Source organism: Rhamphochromis longiceps, linkage group LG23 (assembly GCF_057381845.1).
Source record: "Rhamphochromis longiceps isolate RC_006_pf linkage group LG23, R_longiceps_female_GT1.1, whole genome shotgun sequence".
Classification (NCBI taxonomy): domain Eukaryota; kingdom Metazoa; phylum Chordata; class Actinopteri; order Cichliformes; family Cichlidae; genus Rhamphochromis; species Rhamphochromis longiceps.
The window spans coordinates 39,027,145-39,043,304 of NC_140578.1; the positions used below are offsets into that span (position 1 = coordinate 39,027,145).

The 16,160-nt window shown below is 41.1% G+C and overlaps 2 protein-coding genes across 3 annotated transcripts in view; one reads left to right on the plus strand and one right to left on the minus strand.

Annotated features, from left to right (window-relative positions):
• The window catches only part of LOC146642537 (rho GTPase-activating protein 6-like), a 130,790-nt gene that overhangs the window by 75,134 nt on the left and 39,496 nt on the right, over window positions 1–16,160 (minus strand). The window lies entirely within an intron of this gene.
• LOC146642538 (zinc finger BED domain-containing protein 4-like) lies at window positions 6,768–8,840 on the plus strand. Its single transcript, XM_085398693.1, has 5 exons — window positions 6,768–7,500; window positions 7,580–7,811; window positions 7,900–8,043; window positions 8,138–8,206; window positions 8,302–8,840. Exons 1-5 carry the CDS (start codon window positions 7,331–7,333, stop codon window positions 8,662–8,664), a joined length of 978 nt encoding a protein of 325 aa, XP_085254819.1. The 5' UTR covers window positions 6,768–7,330; the 3' UTR covers window positions 8,665–8,840.

Here is a 16,160-nt window from a genome sequence, read left to right on the forward strand (position 1 = left end):
TAGCTGCTTAGCTTTGTAAGTCTTCTCTAAATATTATAAGTAAACTATATTTGAATAAAAGGTGAGCTATATGTTTCTTTTTCTTTTTTGTTTTGTTATTTTTCTTCAATTCAGGGAGATGTCCTCTGCCCTTAATCCGAGGTATCAGCCCCCATCCAGGGATGATCTATCCAACACACTTATACCTGCTTGGTATTGTGTGGAGAAAAGCAACCTTGTAGGAGCCATAATTGAATGTATTGAATTCTGATGATCACTGGGTTTTTATTTGCTTGGTTGTTATGGGAGTCACGTGGGTGCTAGCGGTGACATAAATGGGCGTTGTCAGTCTGTCATTCACTGGTTTTGATTTTGACAGAGAGGAGGGCTGGGTAGCCGTAGTTTTTGTTGACCGCTGCACAACATGTTTCGCTTCGTTATATTAGAGCCTGTGACGTTGTAAGAGTCTGAATCAGGAGCCGATGATACTACTCTGTAAAAATCGCAAAGCACTTTAATAAACAAGCAAACAATTCCACCTCTCGCATTATTGCGTAAAGTTGACAGCGCGTCAGGCAAATAGGCAGGCTTCATCCCCGGCCTCTAGCGACTGTGGAAGTCGCTACATCTTTAGTCAACAAAAAACGGCATTCTGGAGAAGCAAGCCGCAAGCAGGATCAAAAGAAATCAGATCAAGGAACCTGAAAGACGCCAAGTAAGTGCAGCGCATCTGAATGAGTGAGCCCAGCAGCACCGACACACCTGACGCAATTCTGAGGAGCGCAGGTAAGAATACCTGTGCATGTCTGGTTGTGGAAAAGGAAGCCACATTGCATTAGCGCTGAGATGTTCAAGAGGAGACACTGAATGGAATGAATGTTGGTTAAATGTGCAACGTTTTTGGCTGTGCCCTTGGAATGATGTCTGCGCTGCGTCTTATTAATTATGCTGCTTGGATGACGTTCAAATGGACAATTAAAGTGCCGTTACGTTGAAAGGATTTTATGGTCAAAGTCTATTGTGGCTTCCAGTGGATATATTTTAATGGATGATCACTGAAGATTAAAATAAATAAATAAAAAAAAATCATGAGTCAAGCAGGTGGTGATGATTGTTCCTCTAATCATTTGGCAGAAAAGAGAGAAAGAAAAATGACTGGAAAGGCATTGTTGAATAAAATCGAAAAATTACAAAATGAATGCAAAATTTATGTCAATAAAATGAAAGGACTAATACAAAAAATGAAAGCGCTCATGCAACACAATGAAAATCTTTCTCAAATTAAGCAGTATTTGGTGGATTTAAAGGCACTGTGTGAAAAGGCTTCAAGTTCACATGTTGAGGTGTCGTCTTTGGTGCCAGAGGAGGAAGTAATAAAACAAGAGGAATGGTTTTCAAGTATCATGAAATACACCAATGTGTTTTTAAATGAAATTCAGAACTGGATAAATCAAAGAGAACAAAATCCTGCTGTTCGTCCAAAGCAAATCAATTTATTGGAAAACAATGTTGCATCAAATACTGAGACAGAAGTGGAGGATGATATCAAGCCAAGTGATAGTGTTTCAAATGTTGAAAGCGACAAAACTTCTTCATCAGGATCTTCAACTTCATCTGTTCGTATGAAAGCTGAGGCAGAGTTGGCAGCTTTAATGATAAAGCAGAAATTATTGGATGAGAAACATGTACTGGAAGAAGAGGAGGAACATCTTCGTAAAAGAAAGGAAAGGCTAAAATTGGACACTGAAATTGCTGAAAAAATGGCTACAATAAATGTCCTTAAAGCTCAAAGTATAACAAGCAAAAAAGGATCTTTAAAAGTTTCAGATGGAATGAATTCATACATTTTCCATGAAAGATCTAAACAAACCCTTAATGTTGATGCATTGGAATTTATACCTCACATTTCTGCAAAACAAAATTCATTGACTAATGCTGAAACTCAAAACAGGAGAAAAGATAAAACCCAGGAATGTGTCATGCAACAAGCCGTGCTGACTGAATCTTCTCAAAATAAGCATCCTCGACAATATTCAGTTATTCCTTCAAACCCATCTGATGCAAATGGACAAAATGACTGTTATACAAATGGTATGGTGGAACCGGAACCACAAAATGATGTTATTGGAATAATGACTAAACAAAATGAAATAACAACACTCTTAATCCAACAACAAAGCCTCTTCTCTTTACCAAAGAGAGAAATACCTCATTTTGATGGAGATCCACTTCAATATTATTCATTTATTAAAGCATTTGAGAATGCAGTTGAGTGCAATACGAAAAATAACAGCGATCGTTTATATTTTTTGGAACAGTACACAAGAGGCCATGCAAAGGAATTGGTGAGAAGCGGTCAACAAATGAACTCAGATCATGGTTATCCCAAGGCAAAATCACTGTTAAAGGAGCACTATGGTGATGAACAGAAGGTCGCAGCTGCATATCTGGACAAGGCACTTTCATGGCCATCAATTAAAACAGAGGAAGTAAAAGCTCTTCAGAACTACAGTTTGTTCCTCAGGGGATGCTGTAATGCAATGGAGGAGGTGCAGCATCTGAGTGATTTGGACATGCCTTCTAATATGGTGAACATTATTAAAAAATTGCCGTATAAATTTAGGGACAAATGGAGAAGCCATGTTTGTGACCTGCAAGAAAGGCATAAAAGAAGAGCCAAATTTATGGATATTGCAGACTTTTTGGAGAAGCAAATAAGAATATTAACTGATCCTGTATTCGGTAATATACAAGATTCTCCGCTTTCTTTACCAACAAAAGGAATGAGTAAAGCCAAGTATCAAGGCAGACCTGGAAATAAAGGAACAAGCTTTGCCACCACTATGCAAGTTGTGGAGAGTACACCTAAGCCTGCGGAAATGGAAATGAAAAATAATCAGGTTGGAAGGAACGTCTGTATTTGTTGTGGAGGAAGACACATGTTGGACGTCTGTGCACAGTTGGGAAAAATGGCTCATGAGAAGAAGATAACCTTCTTAAAGGAAAATGGCATCTGTTTTGGCTGCTTGTGTATAGGACACATCAGTAAAGACTGCCGTAAGAGGATTTCCTGTTCAAAATGCAGCCGGAAACATCCCACCATCCTGCACAAAGAAAGTTCACCTTCTGAAAAGACTGACAGGAACATGCAACCGCATGTGAACACACTGGTGTCGAGTGGTCTTACAGGGGCTGGAGACCAGGACTGTAAACTGCCCATTGTGCCTGTCCAAGTAAAGTCAAAGAAAGGAAGCAACATTATTACAACATATGCTTTTTTGGACCAAGGGAGCACAGCAGTTTTCTGCACTGAGAGTCTGATGCGCAGACTTCACCTTGAGGGAAGGAAAGGAAACATCCTCCTCAGAACCATGGGCCAGGAAAGAATTGTGAGCAGCAACACTTTATCAGGACTGGAGGTTGCCGCTCTTTGTGGTGACGAATTTCTGGAACTGCCAAAAGTGTACACACAGGAGTCCATGCCTGTACATAAAGGAAATATTACAACACCAGGAGATATTGAAGGATGGGCACATTTAAAACACATAACCTTGCCTCAAATAAATGCAGGAATCGAACTTCTGATTGGAACGAACATTCCCAAAGCCTTGGAACCTCTGGAAGTGGTGTGTAGTGTTGATGGAGGACCGTATGCCGTAAGGACAAGGCTTGGCTGGACCATCAATGGACCACTTTCAGGAAACTGTGAAGCTACAGGTGATCAGAAGCATCCACAAGTTACAGTCAACAGAATTTCTGTTGTCACGCTGGAGGAGCTTTGGCAGCAACAGTTCAAGAATGACTTTCCTGAGAGCAAAGTTGATGAGCAGGTTGGATTGTCAAGAGAGGATCAGAGATTTCTGGAAATAGTGACTAACTCTGCCAAATATGTGGGTGGTAATATCCAGATAGCATTACCTTTTCGGAATGCCAGTATCAGTATGCCAAACAATAAGAAAGTTGTTCAACAACGTCTGCGCTTTCTACAAAAGAGATTTGAGAGAGACACAGTGTTTCATACTGAGTACAAAGTCTTCATGAATGAGCTTCTGGCTAAAGGTTATGCTGAAAAGGTCCCGGAAGAGGAGATGAATCGCAATGATGGCAAGCTGTGGTATATACCACACCATGGTGTTTACCATCCGACCAAGAAGAAACTCAGAGTTGTGTTTGACTGTGGAATGAGTTATCAGGGAACATCTTTAAACTCCCAACTCTTACAAGGACCTGATCTTACAAGCTCTTTAATAGGAGTGATCACAAGATTCAGGAAGGAGCCAGTTGTAGTTATGGGAGATATTGAATCCATGTTCCATCAAGTCATGATTCCAGCTGAAGATAAAGATCTATTGAGATTTCTCTGGTGGCCTAAAGGTGATCTGGAACAACCAACATCTGAATACAGGATGAATGTACATCTCTTCGGGGCAACTTCGTCACCAGGTTGTGCCAACTTTGCACTCAGAAAGTGTGCGGATGACTTCGGACATCTCTACAGTGAGGAAGCTGTGAAGAAGTTGTTGCACTGTTTTTATGTGGACGATTGTCTTGTGTCCGTTGAAACTGATGAGGAAGCAGTGTTAATGTACCACGAGTTGGTTTCTTTGTGTGCCAAAGGAGGATTTCTGCTCAAAAAGTGGATCACCAACAAGCCTGCAGTGCTGGAATCAATTCCTGAAAGTCATAGAGCCACAGGAATGAAAGAGTTGAACATGGAATTGGATTCCTCAATGATCAAGCGAGTTTTGGGTGTGGAGTGGTGTATAAAATCAGACTCTTTTAAGTTCAAGATTGTGCTCAAGGACAGACCGCTCACCAGAAGAGGAATCCTTTCAATTGTCAGTTCTATCTATGATCCTCTTGGAATGCTAAGTCCTGTGGTCTTAACTGCTAAGAAAATCCTAAGAGATCTATGCCAGGAAGGAATCGGCTGGGACGATAACGTACCAGAGCTGTTTTCCAAAAGATGGTTAACATCCAGCTATTGAGCAAGTTTGAAGTGAGTCGTTGTCTGAAACCTGATGGATTTGGAGAAATCACGAGTGCTCAGTTGCACCATTTCTGTGATGCCAGTGAGGATGGGTATGGAACAGTGACCTACCTGCTGATTGAAAACATCTGTTCAGAACGACACTGTGCGTTTGTTATGGGAAAGGCTCGTGTTGCTCCTCTTAAATCCTTTACCATCCCGAGGATGGAGCTCATTGCAGCAACCATGGCCAGTCGATTGGATGTACTCTGGAGGAAAGAGCTGCAGATGGAACTTCTGGATTCTGTGTTTTGGACAGATAGTGCTTCTGTTCTTAAATACATCAGGAGTGAAACTTCAAGATTCAAGGTTTTTGTGGCCAACCGAGTTTCACAAATCTTAAGAGTTTCATCTTCCTCGCAATGGAGATATGTGGACACTGCCAGTAATCCAGCAGATATGGCCTCAAGAGGAGTGAAAGTCGATGTTTTTATGAAGAATACAAAATGGTTGTCTGGGCCTCAGTATCTTCTACAATCTAGGAGTGAATGGCCTGTCTACCCAGATGACATCAGTCTGCTTGCATCTGATGATCCTGAGGTAAAAACAGTTGCCACAGTGAGTGTTGAACAAGCTGGAGAAAATTCTGTTACTCGCTTGTTTAAACATTTTTCTACCTGGAGGTTCACATCACGGAGGAACCTGGGAGCGACTGATAAGACTGGTTCGCAAAGTACTTAATTCCATAATGAAAGTACAAAACCTGGATGAAGAAGGTCTTCATACTGTACTTTGTGAGGTTGAAGCCATCATTAACAGCCGCCCAATTACCAAAGCCTCAATGGATCCTAACGACCTGGAAGCTTTGACCCCTAATCATCTTCTTCTGTTAAAGACCTCACCGATATTACCACCAGGAGTATTCCATTCCACTGATATGTACACACACAGAAGATGGAAACAAGTCCAATACATGTCTGACTTGTTTTGGAAAAGATGGGTGAAGGAATACCTACTACAGCAACAGGAACGTCAGCGATGGATTGGAGTAAAAAGGAACCTCATCGTAGGAGATCTGGTTCTTATCATGGACAGTTCGGCACCTCGAAACTCTTGGCCAATGGGACGTGTGATAAAGACTTTTCCTGACCGAAGAGGATTCGTTCGTCAAGTTCGGATTAAAACTCAGACTAGTTGCCTGGATCGACCTATTACCAAACTGTGTCTACTGCTGGAGGCAGATCACAGTCAAAGACTTCTGGGTCCAATTATCAGACTTGGATTGTATTTGGACATAAAATGTCTCTCATTTTTTTTCTTTAAAGATAGACTTTAAGATTACCTATAGGATTCCTGCGGGTAATATTGAAATACAGTAAATGCTTGACTTTTCTCTGCATGTTTTATGTCTCCTACTTGGTTAATTATGGGTAATTATTAGAAGGGATCCTAATAATTAGGGGCTGGTGTGTAGGAGCCATAATTGAATGTATTGAATTCTGATGATCACTGGGTTTTTATTTGCTTGGTTGTTATGGGAGTCACGTGGGTGCTAGCGGTGACATAAATGGGCGTTGTCAGTCTGTCATTCACTGGTTTTGATTTTGACAGAGAGGAGGGCTGGGTAGCCGTAGTTTTTGTTGACCGCTGCACAACATGTTTCGCTTCGTTATATTAGAGCCTGTGACGTTGTAAGAGTCTGAATCAGGAGCCGATGATACTACTCTGTAAAAATCGCAAAGCACTTTAATAAACAAGCAAACAATTCCACCTCTCGCATTATTGCGTAAAGTTGACAGCGCGTCAGGCAAATAGGCAGGCTTCATCCCCGGCCTCTAGCGACTGTGGAAGTCGCTACAAACCTCATCCAGAATTTGGCACAGGTTAACAAGGTCGCTATCACCTGTGATGGATGGACCAGTATTGCTCAGGACCATTTCCTCACAGTGACTGTTCACTACATCTACAAAGGCAAAATGAAGCAGAATGTGCTCAGCACTGAAGCAGTTTATGAGTCACAAACAGGTCCAGTTGTCGCTAAAGAAATATCAAGCGTTGTGGAGCAATTTCACTTGGGAGGGAAAATAATTGCTGCCACTGTAGATAATGCCTGCAACATGGATGTTGCTTTGAAAAAATTGGACTTTTTAAAAGTGGGATGCTTTGCTCATACCCTCAACCTGGCCGCACAAAAGGTGTATGACATTCCTGCAGTTTCCAGCTGGTGTGCCAAAATCCGTTCAGTTGTGGTGTGGCTCAAACGTTCATCCTTGAGCAAAACTGTGCTCAGAGAAAAGCAGCGAATCCTGAGTAAGTAGCACATGCAGTTACATATCAAGAAGTATTGTTATTCATATTACCTTTTTTATAGTAATTTAAAATATGTTTGTGTCTATCTGTGCTTTAGATTTGCCAGAGCATAATGTAATTCTTGACGTTAAGACGCGCTGGAATTCTCTCTTCCTAATGGTGGAGAGATTTATGGAGCAGTTTGATGCAATCCAGGTAGCTGCTCTGGATCAACGGCTGAGGAAGCCTATGGAGAAGGACAAGTAAGTGAATGACATGAGCATCACTTGCAAGAGCTAAATAACGTCATTTACCTTTAACATTGTGAAAATTTTTCAACAGACTAGAAAGGTTCACGCACACTGATTTAATCAAGGCAGAGGAGTTTATTAAGTGCATGCAAGTCCTGTACACGTCAACCATGTGTGTCTCAAGTGACAAGTCACCCACATGCAGCCAAATCATCCCCATCCTGGCCAAGCTGGAGGCACATTTCAGCCGATGTGATGAAGACAGTGTTTTCACCTCTTCAATAAAAGAGAAAGTCTGGGGTAGTCTGCAGAAAAGATATCAGGTATTTGCAGACAATGTCAATGCGCATGGAAAATAGGGTTACCTTTTTTCAGTATCAGCTCCTATGTTATATCTTGTTTTACTTAAAGGATGAAAACCTTCAGAAATTTCTGAAGGAGGCCACGATGATGGACCCACGTTTTAAAGGCAGGCTAGATGGTGAGGCAGCTACTGACATCTGGGACAGGTTGGAGAAGGCAGCAGTTGCAAATGCCACAGTAGCAGTTGCGCAGGTATTTTCATTGTGTGTGTACAATCTTGTCCTTTTGCATCATGATGTAGTTTCTATGTTGAAGGAATGCTCTTTTACTATCTGTGTGTCCATAGCCTCCCACTGAGGACCCCAAAGCACACAGCGAGGTGGATGATGCTGACATGGACAAGCCAGAAAAATATGTAATTTCAGATTTTTTCTAACACAACCACTACATTCTAAAAGTGATCTTTATTTATTTTGCAAACCTCACACATCTTTTTTTGTTGTTTTTCAGCTAAGTAAGGTCCAAAAGTCACCCTTAGAAAAGCTGTTTGAGGATGAAGACAGAGAGCTTCAACAGGCTGCTTCTCAAGCGGGTAGAGTCCCCTCAATCACAGAGCAGGTACATAAGGAGCTTCAAATATACAAAAGACTGCCAGGAATTACCTCTGGACAAGACCCTGTGGCCTGGTGGTGGAGTAAGAGGGATACACTCCCCAATTTATCTGCCCTATCAGAAAAATACTTGTGTGTCCCAGCCTCATCAACGCCTTCTGAAAGAGTTTTCTCTTGTGCTGGGCATGCCATCAGCCAAGAGCGATGCCGTATAGCTCCAGAAAAGGCTAATATGATTATCTTCTTGCAAAAAAACTGCTAAACATCACAGGTTTCATGACAAAGTTTGTTTTCAATTGTTTAAGCACTGGTTCCAAAGACGTTATGTTTTATTGACAGAAAGGGCTAACTTTGTTATAATTTTGCTTAAAAAAATTACTGGGGAAAATAAAAACACAAGAGGTTTTTGGACGAAGTTTGTGTTCTTTATTCTTTAAGCACCGGTTCGAGCACCGTTTAAGCACCGGCACCGTTTCAAAAGTACCGTTTTGGCACCGGTATCGGATAAAACCTAAACGATACCCATCCCTACTCATGGGCAGTGCAGTCCGTGCTGCAGGGAGAATGGACTGCCATACCTGTTATGTGTCTGTGAGCGAGGGAGGGAGAAAAAAGAGAGTGGAAAAGTACGAGTTGTCACTAGAGCTGGGCGATATAAGATTTTTTCATATCACGATATGTTTTTTTCATTTCAGGCGATAACGATATCTATCACGATATAAGCCAAATAACTATATTTGTAAGATTTAAATGTGCCGTTGCTCACAAGTAAAATGTGAAATAATCAGCAGCTTGTTTTTATTTAAATATTTATTTCCCATAATAAGTTCAACAGGGTAGATGTACTTAAGGAACATGAGACTTTTTCAGATAAATAAAGGCAAATATTGCAAAATACACAAAAGGCAGCCGCTAAAGCGTTTAAGTTTCAAAATAGAACAAACGAAACAGACGACTAAATTGTCAATTCCACTTAGAAACAAAATATTAATTCTAAAAATAAATCTTAGTTTGTTTTACAGAAGAACAGACAAAATTGACTAACTTTTGTCAATATCAAATAAACTGAGAACTAAAAGGAAATTCTCAATCTCTCCTTGTTGTAGAGCTTAGCTTTTCAAACAGTTTTAACAGTTACTTTAGTCTGACAAAAGCCGAATGACGAATTAGCGCTTCCAGTCAGAGACTGAGGCTACGTCCACACGTACACGGGTATTTTTGAAAACGGAGATTTTCCGTTTTCGTTTTAAAAAATAATCCCGTCCACACGTAAAGGCAGAAATGAAGGAAAACGCTGCTATGAACATGCCAAAGCAGCAGGTGGCGCTAGATTCCTAACCGTGCAGAAATGTTGGCCAATCAGAAGTCTAGAAGCCTCGGTGGGAAAAAGTAAACAAAGCTGGGGCATAGAAGCAGAACCGAGTGGTATGTGTGGAGGGACATTAACTGTGTGTATATGTAAGCATTTAAACACTGCAGAGAGTAGAATTAACAGTAACAGTATTGTAGAAATTCATTTCACCGAAACAATAACGTGGCGCACAGTGTGACGTCAAAAAATGCGCACACCTTTGACGCTGCGTTTTCTCCGTTTTTCTAGTCCACACGTAAATGCAAAAACGGAGTTTTCAAAAATATCCACCCTGGCCGGAGTTTTTAAAAATCTTCGTTTTCAGTGACCAAAAACGCCGTTTACGTGTGGACGAAAGGTGCAAACACATAGAAAAAATCTGCGTTTTCAAAAATACCCGGGTACGTGTGGACGTAGCGCATGCACCAGTTTATTGTATTTCCAGACTTGCTTTCGGCACAATTTACAGTGCACGCTACTCTGTTTTTTGTCAGACTTGAAATAGCCAAAATACCTTCACACTACGGAACTTCTATGGCTCTTCCGTTTGACAATCTCTCCGGCATTGGAACCATCATCTGTTTTCTCTTCGGTAACCTTCGGTCACGCTCGGTTGATTTTTCTAGTCGGCACACTCATTTCCTTCATTACCCGGGCGGTACGGTGGCTGGCTGCTTCCCAAACAAATACACATGTGCGGCTTGGCACTTGTGCTGTACGTAACAAGTCACGTGACGTGACGCTGCGGCTGTGATTGGTTCGGCTCTGCGCTACTTAATTTGGATTGGCTGTTTTTTTTTGTTTTTTTAAGAGGACAAGAGCGGCGAGGTCTATCGCGATAGGTTAATTTTTCTATCGAGAAAAAGTTATATCGCGATACATATCGTTGTCGTTCTATCGCCCAGCTCTAGTTGTCACCGAGCAGAAACGGGAGCTGGAAGCATTTAATAACCACTGCAGCCAAAAAGAGTGCCTGACGAGCCCAGTTGTAGGTAAGCTATTAAGACTCGACTGTACACTGTGTTCGTGTTTTCCTCTGAAACAATAAGTTCCGTTGGAGCAGCCTTTCAACGCCTCTCTCTGTCTCTCGCTAGTAAAGTTGACCCAGACAACAAAGTAAAGCTAGTTTTCAGCTACAAGCCCGACACGAACCCGACGTATTAGCCAGAGGTCCCTTTACTACAGTTCGGAGCCGCGGACCTGTTTTATATATACTGAATAGTTTTCTATACGAGATCACTGCAAAAAGTGCAGCCTTACCTAATGTCCACCCTACTGTTACTCATTTTATATTAAGATTTAAAAATCTAGTTGCTACTGGTATGGCGAGTAGCTTTCAGCAATAGTAATAAATCACACAGCAATAGGACATTCATTAGTTGTAAAAAACCATCATAATATATTAGGTAATCCAAAGTATTCAGAATACATTACTCTCATTGAGTAACATATTCTGTAATACGTTACAGAATACATTTTGGGGCATGTATTCTGTAATCTGTAGTGGAATACATTTTAAAAGTAACCTTCCCAACACTGAACAAATCAAATGTGAATGGGAAGAAATCATGCTGGATATCTGCACCAATATGTACTGGGAAAAGATTTCACACTGATGGAAATGATTCAACCTACAGAGGGTGAAAAACGATGTGGTACGCTAGTCCAGTTTGCTAAAATTTCATTGCAGCAACACGAAATGGTGCTTGTTTGCATGTCTGACAACGTCTGCTGCCACCAGTGACACTGACCCCAGCTGAATGTAAAACTAGTGAAAAAACAGTCAGAAAAGATGAGGAGGGCCTTTACCTGTAAAACCATTCCTGTTTTGGAGTTGTGTCAGTGTTGCCTCTCTAGTGGAATTGTTGTTAATTTCATTAACACCAAAGCAGCTGAAACTGATTAACAACCTCTTCTGTTATTTAACTGTCAGATCAGTGTCCCTGATGTTTAACTGACTTATTTTATTTCATTTACCCTAAACCACTGTTCCTTAATAAAGATGTACAGTAGAGTTACTCTTACTGCAGTGAGTCATTTCAATATTAACTTCCCATTGCACAGGAAAGAGAAGCAAAGTAGGTCATAGGATATGATGGATATTTTTACTTATAAAAAATAAACATTATTACTGATCAATTCTGATGTGCATTATGTAGTTGAGGTTTGCAGGGAAGAAGGGAAAACATAATGAAACAGAGTGAGATGTCCACACAAGTTACCTACACAATTGTATGACTCAAATGATTAGCCAGTGCGCTGCACTTTCTACGCTGTTGTTTTACATTGGAGTTATTATTATTTCAGTTTTTCTGATTTTATGTTAACCGGCAGCGGTCACGCAGTGCTCAAATCCGTGACAAAAACACAACCTGTTTGTTCAAGTGCAGAGTATAATCCTTCTCTGTATCATAAAGGCTGCTATCTCACAAACAGATACTTTGTCTTTCAGCTCCTCCACCTTAATTCGCACGTGCACACACGCACGCACGCGGACGCCAGCAGACACGCTGTCCTCCACCTCCCACGCCTCCTTAATGTTTTTTGCCACAACAGTTGCCATGGTGTCTCGGCTCGCCCGCTGCGCTGGACAATAACAGGGACGTGTGTGTTTCTGTGATATCGTCTATACGCATGTGTCAGCATATAATAGGACGCGCTAATGTTGTCTAATAGTGCAGCTTATACCCAATAATGTGCTGTGATTCTTCACAAGGTAATTGTATTTGAATACATTTCTGTAAATTTGTGCTGTGTGATGTATTTGGTGGCTGCAGGAAAGTCAGAAATAGCCTGCACTTGTTGCCATAGCGCCACAGTAGAAGCGTCTGGGTCATTATGGGACGCTGGGAGAGTGACATGACATCAGCATGCTCACATGGGCTGAGATTGGAGATACAAAGTCACAGGGTTGGCGGTGGTTCTTAACCACACATGTGAGCGATGAACACTACGATATCACATATTTTCTCTTTTTTGGGTGTTCGAAAGACTTTCCCACAAATTCAAACATTCTTCTTTTATAGAAGCTGACAGTACGTGAAGAAAACAGCAGCCCCACGCGTGCTATAATACGTCAAGAGAGCCACCATAGCAAAACCTTACTTTGTCTTCTTGCCGCTTGTCGCTGACACAGTTCTGTCTGACGTGGGAGGTTCGGACCGGCTCTTGACTAACAGCCGTTAAGGAGATTTTCTCCGGCAAGCGAATATCCAGAGACGCTCGAGAGGAGGGTTTGGAATAGCTTGAATAGTAGAATAAAATGTTCACTGACTGATGTGACGCAAGTGTGTTTGTTCAAGCCTCTTCCAGCAGAAGGATAGCTTCACTCTCTGCACATTTATCCAAACACATCGGATGGGCCCTTGTGTGTATTTGTGCACCAGCTTTTGTGTGTATGACTCTGCCATCATGGATATCTGAGATCTGTTAGAGCTGAAACACTGGATGTTTGGACAGCGTTTGAACTCGTTTTATATGAATTCACACAAACAAACCTGTCCTGATGCTTTAAAGTATTCTCAAGTCTTCTTGAGTCTCCTCAAATCCCCTGTCATTCCAAAGATCTAAACATTCTTGTAATTGTGTGGTCTTGAGCAACAGTCCTTAGGTTTTATGAAGGTCTTTCAAAGTTTTTCTTTGGACTTCGGCAGCTTTTATACTCATTTTCAGTCCAGTCCTTATACCTGACAATTTTCAGAGGAATGTTCCTTTGTCTGTTACGCCACCGGACACTAATCCATGTGTCATTCAAGGATAAAAAATGTACTTACTTAAGGGATAAAAGTTTTGAATCTATACAATGGGCAGGTTCCTACTTAGTACTTTTCTACTTGTGCACTCAACTGACTTTATACAACTTGTCTCATTTACATGGTTGCATCAAACAGCAACTTGGAGTTCAGCATTTTCACCAAGGATACTTTGGCATGCAGACTGGAAGAACCAAGGATCGTACCTCCAACCTCATAATTAGTAGCTGCCATGCTCTACCTCTTGAGCCAAGGCCACTTATACATTGCAGATAACTAGGCAAAGTCTAAGTGACTAAGCAATCTCTTGCAAAAGCATGTTGAATTTACAAAAAATAAGCCATAAAAGAGTATTTCTGCACCAACAAGGTGTTCCAAAACAGCTATTAACTGAAAATTAACAAAATTTCTCTAAACAGTTTCTTTGTCTGACACCTTGCACTCCAAATCTGCAAGTAGAGAGCCATTTCAGCCATCAAAACACAATGAAATCAAATTAAACAGTTTTGTATTTCTTATAATGACTTAGCAGTATACCCTGGGTGTTGGTGGGGTTAACATCCAATCTGATCCTTGCCTGCAAATGTATTTGCTTAATGTTTCCATTTGGTTTTTGAATTACTAATCATACAAGCACCAGGTGCAGAAGCACGGACACAGACAAAAAAGGAGCTGAATGGCTGTTACTAACATACTGTACCTGGCTCCCGTTGCCTGTATTGTTCTGCTTATTTTCACCACTATGATAATCAGCTCAGTCTGGTCACTGCCGCACTTTCCCATGCAAATCAATTTGTCTCATAAATTTGAAGGTATCAGGTGTTTGTTTATGCCAGAATAGGCCAAAGCCTTCTGTGAAGGAGCTAAAACAAGGAGGTATCTTAGAGACTGTTGAGATGAGAAATACTTCCCTCCCTCCTCCCTGGAGTCATATCTCTTTCTCTGTCACGCCTACCATCTTCTTTCTTTGTGTTTAAAGTCATCCATCTCTCTTCTGTGTGCTGTGTTTGCAGTACACCCTGGCCCACATCTTCCGACAGCAGCTTCTTTCATTTGAAGAATGGAAAACAACAGGTAGCATGAAGCAGAGCAATGCCACAAATGCAATTAAAGCCACAAGAAGACAAATTTCTCCAGCTTAATCGAGTCTGCTGCGATGATAAAAGTAGAAGCTGCAGATTTCTCCCTTTGGTTAGGCCTCCTGTGGACTTTGAACTCAGTTTTACTCTTATGTTAATAACAAATTAGCACAAGTGACACTGCTTTAGCATACCCGTCAATTGTGTTTATGAGAGTGTGTGCATTTGCATGTATTTGGATTCTTTGCATTTTTCCAATATTCCCTTTTTACAACTATGTGTGCATTCCTACACTTGCAGGATTGCAGGATCAAAGAACATGCTGATATGACCTGTACAGTATATATTTGCATAGCTGGATACACAGAACATAGACGTGTGTGATCAGAGCAGCATGGAAGTCACCTGGCCTGAAGCATATCAAACGGTTACCAAAGTCAGAGCGAGCGGCCTCAATTCTTCTCAGTTCATGGTATAAATATTTAGCCTGCTGTATAAACACAGCAGCGTTTGAGAAATGTGCTGTTCACAAATGAAAGCAATGCTTTTATCCTTTTACTGATAATATGGGTGAAAGACAAAACTGTTGATTCAACATGTGCAGCTATCTTTACAATATAGTAATAATAATGGATTGCATTTATATAGCGCTTTTCGAGACGCTCAAAGCGCTTTACAATTTCACTATTCATTCACTCTCACATTCACACACTGAATGGAAGCAAGCTGCCCAGGGGCAGACTGATAGAAGCGAGGCTGCCATATCGCACCAACGGCCCCTCTGGCCATCACCAGTAGGCGGTAGGTGAAGTGTCTTGCCCAAGGACACAACAGATAGTGCTGGGGATCAGACGGGTTTCCCAACCCCCTGAACCACGGTTTCCCCACAAACCACGGTCGCCCCACAAATAATGCACAATAAATGCATCTTTTTAATATGGGAATGGCTGGTATCAAGGTAGGTTGCAAAGTGGCGTGCAGATGTTGCAACATTTGCAGGCAGGCTGCAGCAGTGTATATAATATGTCTAAGGTGTTTATATAAGACAGATCTCAATCAAATGCATAGAAGAGTGTTAACTGAACCATTTAGCAAATGTAACTCAAACATGGATATTTTTCAGGCAATATTTTCAGTTAAAGATCAACATACAGTATGCCTCTAAAGTGTATTTACAGCAGTAGGAATCAAATCTCTAAAGCACATCGGGATAAACATATCAGGCTATCACTGGGTTTGGTCTTTCATGGGATTCATTAACAATAATAAAAATGCAGATTATCACCAGTCTCATCCATCAGCAAGTTGACCTTCCAGTCATCCTCCCAATAACAGGCAATTTAAAGTCTCAGCATTTTCTTCACATTATTCTGGCAGCACATTGGTATGCTCCACTTGTAAATTGTTCAGCTGCTTTAACAATTTGTCCAGTAAGAATGCTTCCAATAGAACTTGTCTACAATGACTTTAAACATTTACTTTGTCTGATTTGGATTTCACCACTGAAACATCTAAATATGGAAGAGCAGAATAAACTTGGGATTTTTTAGGCACATACACCCAAAGACACATGGAG